This window comes from Nestor notabilis, unplaced genomic scaffold (genome assembly GCF_000696875.1).
Source record: "Nestor notabilis isolate BGI_N333 unplaced genomic scaffold, ASM69687v1 scaffold11176, whole genome shotgun sequence".
Classification (NCBI taxonomy): Eukaryota; Metazoa; Chordata; class Aves; order Psittaciformes; family Psittacidae; genus Nestor; species Nestor notabilis.
Genome location: NW_009931507.1, coordinates 40,716 through 49,931, shown reverse-complemented (window position 1 = coordinate 49,931; position 9,216 = coordinate 40,716). Strand labels below are relative to the sequence as shown.

The 9,216-nt window shown below is 41.5% G+C and overlaps 1 protein-coding gene across 1 annotated transcript; it reads left to right on the top strand.

Moving 5' to 3' along the window:
• Positions 1 to 5: 5 nt before the first annotated feature.
• On the top strand, positions 6 to 7,123 carry T (T, brachyury homolog (mouse); the record flags this gene model as incomplete). Its single annotated transcript, XM_010015938.1, has 7 exons — positions 6 to 95; positions 615 to 749; positions 1,571 to 1,632; positions 1,721 to 1,782; positions 3,132 to 3,308; positions 4,869 to 5,001; positions 6,856 to 7,123. Coding segments are annotated over 7 exons (927 nt in total), but the record flags the coding sequence as incomplete, so codon positions are not given.
• Positions 7,124 to 9,216: the final 2,093 nt, after the last annotated feature.

Below are 9,216 nucleotides of genomic sequence, written 5' to 3'. Positions count from 1 at the left end.
ACCCCGACTCGCCCAACTTCGGCGCGCACTGGATGAAGGCGCCCGTCTCCTTCAGCAAAGTCAAACTCACCAACAAGCTCAACGGCGGCGGGCAGGTAAGGACCCGCACAGCGCGGTTGGACCAGCCCGGCCAGACCCTAAGGGGCGGCGGGGTCCTGCCGAGCCACTGCTTCCGCCCTCCTAAGTGCTCGTTTTTATACCGCTGCTACCGAACATGCGTTCTGTCAGCAGAGCTGGTCTTTCTGCCGAGGATGGGTGACTTCGGGTTTTGACTTCCTTTTTGTTGCATGTCTTTCCACTCTGAATAGCTGCTAATTCCAACGGAGCAGCAGACGCACCTTTCTGGCTATTTGCAGCCAACGTGTTTTTGTCTATACAAGCTGCCTGTCAAGTAACAGGGATGAGTATAACTAAGCACAAAGTTGGAGTGTCTGACAGCAGTGCTTACAGCTTTTCTTACAGCTTCGTTTTTAGGGTTTGTTCTTGTCTATTGCCTCTTTCTCTTCCACTGGAAAGACAGATCATTAGATACTTTAAACCCTGAGTGCTGTCTGTGCCTACCTCATCTGCCACCACTCTGTCACCACTCACATGTTCTATCCCTTTGCTCACAGATTATGTTGAACTCTCTGCACAAGTATGAGCCCAGGATCCACATAGTGCGAGTGGGTGGCCCGCAGCGGATGATCACCAGCCATTCCTTCCCAGAAACCCAATTTATAGCCGTGACGGCCTACCAGAACGAGGAGGTAAGCACAGCAGGGAAGAGAGGATGCAAGTACCAGGGGGTTTCAAGTGGCAAAGTGCATGTTACAGAGCAAAAAATAAATGGCTTGTTCTGCATTTTTCTCTGTTCCTTCTGTGCTTTGTCTGAAGCTAAATATAAGACGTGAAGTTAATATATGTAAAAGCCTGGTGAATATATCATAACACAGAGTTCTGATCACTGTTTGTCTCAACATGTACTGCAGGAGAGTAATCCTTAAAAGGTTCTATGGGGCAAACAGGTATGGTAACAAATCCAGTTGCCATTTTCAGCTACACAGTGAAACAACTGGATGTGCCGTTTTCAAAACGGGCCTCTCTCTCTTGGCCAAAATGCACATTTATGTTTAATGTATCTCTAAACTATCAATAATTTTGAGATTTAGAGGCTTTGTTGGTTTTTTGGTTTTGGTTTTGTTTGTTTGGTTTTGGTTTTGTTTTTGCTTTTGCTTTTTTTCTTCTTTTTTTTTTTTTTTTCTGATGGCCATTCTGCTCTGGCTTGAAATGTGAAGCTTTTTATAACTCTTTAGTGCACCACTTTTCTTAGCTATTTCCTTAGCTGATCAATAAAACCAGGCAATTCAGTGTCTTAGAATTTGGCAGAGGGATTAATTCTGAACTCTCTGCTAATAGTTCAGACCTTAAAGGCTGTTTAATTGATGTTCATAGGTTGGTATTATGTGTCTACTCTTATTAAAAAATCTGGGATTTCACTAATTTCAATGGGTTCCTAATTAAAATGCTAGTATCTGTATGGTAATGAATGGTGATACTTGCAAATAAAGATGTTTGTTGTTGTTTTTAGATTACAGCTTTAAAAATTAAATACAATCCGTTTGCAAAGGCATTTCTTGATGCAAAAGAAAGGTGAGAGCTCTTAATTCTAAAGCCTGGATTTTTTACATATATTTGTAAAAGCATATTCCTAACTAATACAAGATGGTTTCTTTTCTAGAAGTGATCACAAAGACATGATGGAGGAAGTGGGAGACAACCAGCAGTCTGGGTATTCACAGTGTATGTTTCCTTTCATTCTGCATCGTGAACGTAACTTTGGTTTCTTCCATCTCATCTGTTAAGTTAAGCAAAACTTCAAGAGCAGTGTTTTGCTGGCTGGGTTATTAATTCGTAGGGAGAACAATATTTCCAATCCTTATGATTATGGTTCATGTAGGTTTATGATTGTATAAACATCACAATCTATGTTTGTGTGGTTAGGACTTCTGTATTACATTCAAAACCCTTTCATAGAAGCTTGCCGTTACCTACATGTCCAAAAAGACAGCTGCCTCTGTATACAAGGACAGCAACATTCATATGGATATGGAGTCAAAATTTTATTTCAAACTACAGCAGAAAATCACTGAAATGGCACATATTTTTTAAGTACTTTAGGGGCATTTGCTTAAAATATTTGTGTTTCAGATGGATAAAAAGCATTAGTGTTGTCATTATTCCTGTTTTAACAGTTTATTGCCAAAAATGTCTGCAGCCTGTAACAGGGGGATTCCTACGGCTGTTGACTTGCAGTAGGAATTATTTTGTTTCAGTGAAAATAGTTCAGTTTTAAGAGTTCTTCTTAGCAGCTTGTGAAACCTCAGAGCTTAGCTATGGAGACCCCCTCAGAGCAATTTAAAACTGAAGATAACACTAACAATTACTGAGCACACACTACCTACGTAAGGGAGGGTTTAACCATTTCAGTGTTTCCTTAGTGTGATTGTAATTAAATAGTACCTTAAAAATAATGTTAGTTTGACATGGGGAGTTTTCTAAGCTGTTGTCTAATTTTCCTCCATAAGATCATATAAGAAAGCTGTAAAGACCCAGGGTTTTGAGCCATATTGAAACTGTTGCTTTTCCTGAGTGTGTGTTTCCTCACTGATCAATTATTATCTCCTATGAGGAAATGCTGAGAGAGTTGGGGTTGTTCAGCCGGGAGAAGAGAAGACTCTGGAGAGACTTAAAAGGGGCCTGTAAGAAAGATGGGGAGAGACTTTTTAGCAGTCTCTTGTGACAGGATGAGGGGAAATGGTCTTAACTTAGAAGAGGGGAGATTCAGGCTGGATGTGAGGAAGAAGTTCTTTACATTGAGGGTGGTGAAACACAGGCAGAGGTTGCCCAGAGAGGTGGTAAATGCACCATCCTGGAGATATTTAAGATCAGATTGGATGTGGTTCTGGGCAGCCTGATCTAGTTGAAGATGTCCCTCTTCATTGCAGGGAGGTTGGACTAGATGACCTTTAGGAGTCCATTCAAACCCAAACTATTCAATGATTCTATGAATTATTTATCTCATTGCTGTGATTCTTTCCCTGCCTGGCTGCATTATGTCCCAATCTTACAAACCTCTTGCTTCCCCACAGTAGGTAGTTGGCTTATTCCTGGGACTGGGGCTCTGTGCCCACCTGCCAATCCTCACCCTCAGTTTGGAGCCCCCCTGTCGCTCTCCCCTGCTCACAGCTGTGAAAGGTACTCATCGCTGAGGAACCACCGTCCTGCCCCCTACCCCAACCCCTACACCCATAGAAACAACTCACCAAGTAAGTCTGACGTTGCAGCTCTGTAAAAAGATGGGAAATGAGCCGAGGGATGTGAGCTTTGAGCAGTGGGCATCTTGAGCCATGCCACAGAAACTGAGGTTGCCATCTGGCTCAGTTTGTGCAGCGGTCTCGGGGCCAGCATTGCAAAGACATAGGGATGATGAGTACATGTCCCTAGTCTCTTTATGATGGAAAAACTGGGCATGTGTAGAACTGTCTCATGCTATTTGGTGATTTGTGCTGGCTTTATCTTGCACTCCTTAAAACCAGTGAGCTTAAACTTACTTTGCCTATTCTTTATTTGAAATTGAGTATTTTAATCATTATTAAAGGTAATATAACAATGAAATGAAGAAGTGTATGTCTGGTTCTGTCAGTCTCATTTGTTATTAACACATAATAACTGAGGGCCTGATTCTGTCAGTTTTACTTGTCTGTTGCTGTAGTTAACACCAGTGCATTAAGGCTGATCCCAACGAATGTGCCAGAAACGATATGGAGCTCAGTAAACTGTGGAGCTATTCAAGTTGTATTAAGTTGTGCTCAGGTACAGCCAAATAGCTCAAAGCTTAGTGCCTAAGCCAAGCGTACTTAAGGGAGGGGAGATTTTTAAGAGTGGCTTTTTTTTTTTTTCTTCTGATAAAGGTCTGTAATAATTGTTGTCCTTCAGCTTGTATGGGTATTGGAGGGGCCCATTTAAAAGAAATATTCAGTATTTTGAACTGTGAAGTAATACACAGGGTTCTAAATCCAGGCTGACCAGTCCTCTGTGCAGCTTTGTAGTTAATTTTAAAGCAAAAAGCTAGCTTTCTGTGGAGTTTTGGGACTTGAAACAGAATAAAAGAACAAAACACCTCTGGTGTTCCTTCTTGTTCCCTGGTCCTCAGCAAGGAACCTCTTCTTCCCTTAGCCAGCTGCCACAGCAACTTCTTTCTTGCTTTTATAAGATTCTCTTTATAGCTTCCCAGCACTTCTGCCACATTGGCCAGTCAGTTTTGGTCACAAGCTGAGTAGTTTAAGCCACAGTCCAATCACTCCTGATGGTGCCTAAGGCAAACTTCAGAGCCTGTGATTCATGCTCAGCTCAAAACTGGGATGTGTGATTCAGGCATATGCTTGTTATCCAGAGCTGCCAGGCTGTTACTGCCAGTGTAGATGATGGAGATAAAGAAGGTACCCTGGAAGAGTGACTGGGACAGTGTAAGTAAGGAGCCTGACTCTTCCCACTGACCAAAGAAGGAAGCATATGCTGAATTAGCAGGTGGTTTGAAGACAACTTTTTGGCCATAGATCCTTCGTAGAAGCAAGACTTTGCAGTTGCAAGTCAAGCAAAATAACACATCAGCAGGGGCAATGCCAGTGAGAGTGTAAGCTGACACAGCTGGTGACTGACACAATTTTTCTCCGTGTATGTGTGTGTGTGTGTGTGTGTGTATATTTGGGTTTCGTTTTGCAAGGCAGCAATGGGGAAGCGTGATTTAAAGCTATACGTGGTGTTTGAATACAAGGTTATTATTTGTTCTGATTCTAGTGTGTTTAAATGCTTGCTTGTTTTCTCAGCAGCCTATGCCGATAACTCCTCTGCCTGCCTTTCCATGCTGCAGTCCCATGACAACTGGTCTTCTCTAGGAGTTCCCACACATACAACGATGCTGCCCATGAGTCATAGCACAAGCACTGCTACCAGCTCCAGGTAGGAGTCCACCCCTCAGCAACCCTCAGATTGGTATAGTGGTACTCCGTAGGAAGAGAAGGCTGAAAAAGGAGGTAGTCACCAGCAAATTAGAAATCCTTATGGCCACATGTGCATGTGAATCATTAGCTACCTGAGGGGTGCTGAAAAAGACCATTCACAAGAAGGAAAACAGATTGAAGAAACAGATAATTTTTATTTTATTTTTTTTTCTAGGTTTTGGTTTGGGAAATGTAGATACTTGTGGCAACAGTATTTGATAGATTAAGGAATAGAAAAATATTCTTTGAGGGAGTTCTTTTAAGTTACATCTTTTTCAAGCAAAATGGTGTTAGAAGAGTTTAGTTTTGACCTGTTTCATTTTAGGCAGTCACTGCTTTTCCAGCCGTCTACCATAAACCCTTGTTCTGTTACAAATGAAGGGGCAGTGAACTGTAGTGTGGAGAAGGAACAGACATTTGGGACAGTAATTCTTTACTTAAGCATTGACACAAAAACTAGCACAGTATGGGATTACTCATGTGATGAAAGCCTTTGCCATTTTTTGATCATATAAGTGTACTTTTTTCTCCTCTTTGTACTAATTATCTTAATTAAATTTTTGCATCCTGTAGCAGAGGTTTAGCTTCCAGTCAGTCCCTTGGAGTTAAATTGGAAAATTCAAAGAGATGCAGATAAGGTGGTAAAATCTTTGGTATTCACCACAGAGGGCTGAGACTTGGGCGTCTTTCTCAGCAACTCAGACCTACCACTCTGTTTGTGGAAAGCATTCTTATTTGAATCATGCACAAGGCATTTAGCTGTGAATCAGAATATGTACTACCAGCCGGTATAAGATAAATAAGGTAACTGTATTACTGAACATAAGTTTTATTCCCAGGTATATGTTAATCAAGTAAACAGGTCCTTCTAGCACTTCTTTCTATGTCTGACCTCCAGGATACCCATTTGGAAAGTTGCAAAGTCCACTGGGTTTCAGTTGCTGACTGAGTTGTCCAGTAGATAAAACCAGTAGAACCTGAACTGTGGGACCTCAGGGAAGGCATTTCTGCTACCCCTTGTGCTAAACCCCTATCTGTAAAGTAAAAATAATATTTATCTTTCATGTTAAACTGCTTGGGATCAATAGGTAGAAAGCAGTGTGTAGTATTACATGGCAGGACAGAACTTTTTCTCATAGTTTCTTTTCAATCACCTTGTTTCTTTTTATTTATATATTTATATGTATGCATGTATGTATATACGTACTCAAAGGACATAACGTAGAGGCTGTAGTGTCCTGACAAGGATTTTTTCTTTCCTTTCAAGCTGCCCTTTTCTGTAGTATCCATGCAATCTGCAGCCAACAGTCTGGCTCTTCCCCTTCTAACGTGAGACGATGAAATGAAGGGGCTGAGTTGCTGTCTGGAGGCATCAATCCCTCTCTGACTACAGAGGCACCGAAGGGCTTTGACAGACTCACGGCAATGGATTCAAACATGCCTGGGTCCAGTAGCTGCCTTGCCCAGGCACTTCCACCACATGCAAGGGTACGGTGTGGTTCAGGGATTAGCTCTCAAGCCTCTGCATTTTTCAACCAGCCTGTTCATTCCCCAGCTTGACTTAAAATTTGCTAGTATAGCTAATGCTAGAACCTTGCAAAGCAGGGAGGTTAGATTTACTGGTGGGGTGCCATGAACATGAATCCTGCCTGGGGGGGTCTTTGTTACTTCACAATGGCTGAGAACCTCCTAAAGGAATTCACGGTCTCCAGCAAACAGACCCAGCCTGGGGGCTGTGCTATGACCTGAGCAACTTCCAGTGGGCACTGGAGTCACTAACAACTTGTTTTATTTACCACTTTCCCTCTTGCAGTCAGTATCCCAACCTATGGTCTGTGAGTAACAGCACCATCACGCCGGTGTCTCAGTCGAGTGGGATGTCCAACGGCCTGAGCTCCCAGTTTCTACGTGGCTCTCCAGCACACTACACTGCCCTCCCGCACCCGGTCACTGCTGCCTCCTCTGCCTCCCCGCTGTACGATGGTGGGGCACCCTCTGACCTGCCCGACAGCCAGTACGATGCCTCCACACATGCCAGGCTGGCATCCACGTGGACACCCGTCACCCCCCCTTCCATGTAAGCCCAGGCCTTTTCCTATAAGACAGACTTTTTAGCTACTGAATTACTTTAAATGCTTAATCCTCAAGGAAGAGAAAAAGAAGGCATGAAGTAAATTACAAAGCATCTGCACTGCTTTGCATAGAGCATCTACATTATACCTCTTACAGTGAACAGTGCCTCACTGACTTCACGTAGAGTTTACAAACCTGGTGAGCGTGCAATTCTGAGAGCAGATTCACTGCTTTTAATACTTTTTTTTTTTTAATTTTATAGACCTAAGTTTTAAGAATTTAATTTAGATTTCAAATTTCTCAGCGTTCTGATATATTTGGACCTGAAGTTTGGCGTTGTTCTTAAGTTACTCCTAACTGTTTTTCGGTTAATGTTTTTTTAATGGCAAATTTAGCTATAGTCATGAGAAGATTTTTATTAACCCTCTAGTTAGAAGCATTCTGAAATATGCACAAATGTAGCTGAGGAGTGAAGTATTTTGGAAAATCATGTGCACTAACACGTATTTGCTTTACAAATACGTTGTGTTCTTAACTGTATGCTTATTTCCTTGCTGCTGAATTAACGTCGAGACAATCTGCAAGAACTATATTCTTACTAATAAATGCAGTATTAATGTTTGGTCTAAATTGTTTTACACAAAAGACTCCTTTTAGAGGTAACTTTTGCTGTTCGATCATATAGATTTCAAATATCTGTCATCTTAGCTAAATATTTAATTTCAAACAGCCAGTGTCTAATTAGGAGCCCTATCCTAAACCTTTCTGAGCCATTGAAAAAACATCACTCTTTTTATGGTCTCTGGCTCAGGCCTTAAGGGAGGGAACTCAACACCTGGAGAATCATTCTAATTTATTTTATTTCAGTATTGTACCCTGTTGATCTATATTTATTATTTGGTAAATTACAGCTTTAATTTCTACATGTTAAGATATGTAAATAATCCCTCAACCTATGGTGTACTCCTTTAAGACAATCAATCATGCTTGGGATATGTCACCCAATGGCACACTGAACAGCATGGATGTAAGTAGTTAACTTATTGTAAGAGGGAAAGCTCTAGCTACTAATGATTTTGGGGAAAAATGTAGATATACCAAGCTTTAGAATACACTGACTTCTTGACTTGCTGAAAAGCTCAGGTCTTGATAAATCACTTCTTTCAGGACTCGTTAAGTAATATGATCTAAATTTCTAACGCAGGCTAACCCAAAACATTGGCTCAAAGTGTGCCCTTGGACATGTCTCTGTCCCACTGACTCTAGCAAGTACATATCCTGAGGAAAGTGAATTGTTTTGCATAAGCCATAATAAATAATCTTTCCAACGAAGTGCCTAATATAGCAAAGCAAAATTCTGTATCAGGGAATTCCTTAAATAACTCATTGATGCATGCTCATGTGCTACAGTGGCAGGTTTAAGATGAAAAAGCAAGTATTTGCCACTATTTTGGTCTCTTTGGCACACTATGGGCAGGTCCCTGCACCTAGAAAGACTCTGGCAGGGCTTTCTCCTGCAGAGGGATTTGTGTGCAGCAGCAGGCTGGAGTCTCCCAAAGGCACTCCAGCAGGACACAGCACCAGAAGCAGATGGCTGCATCACCACATTCTCTGTCGATATGTAAATACCGATCTAAGCTCTCCTATTTTATTGTGAAGGTAAATTGTGTAAATGATGTAAGTGCATTATTGTGTAGACTATTTTGTAGAAATTAGCAACGTTTCATTGTGAGGTGTTTTGGTTTTGGTTTGTTTCTTTTTTTTTTTTACTTGTATTTCGGAAGTATAATTTAAATTGGAAAAACAAAAAGAGTAAAGATTCTTAAATAAACTCAATGCTCAGTTTTCAGTTTGTGGGGGTGGTGGGGAAGGTGAAACAAAAGCACATCAGACAGTATGTTGACCTTCCATGGAGAGGTTTCACAAATGGTTCCTGCTGTTGTAGAGTCTTCCGGCTGTGGGCGAAGGGTGAGAGAGTTCTTCATAACCAAACTAATGATTGTTTAGTCATGAAGAACCTGGAGATCTCTTCAGATGCTACATTCTCCTTATCTGCTCCTCCATCCCTCATTCCCTGCCCTTTCCAACTTTATGATCAGTC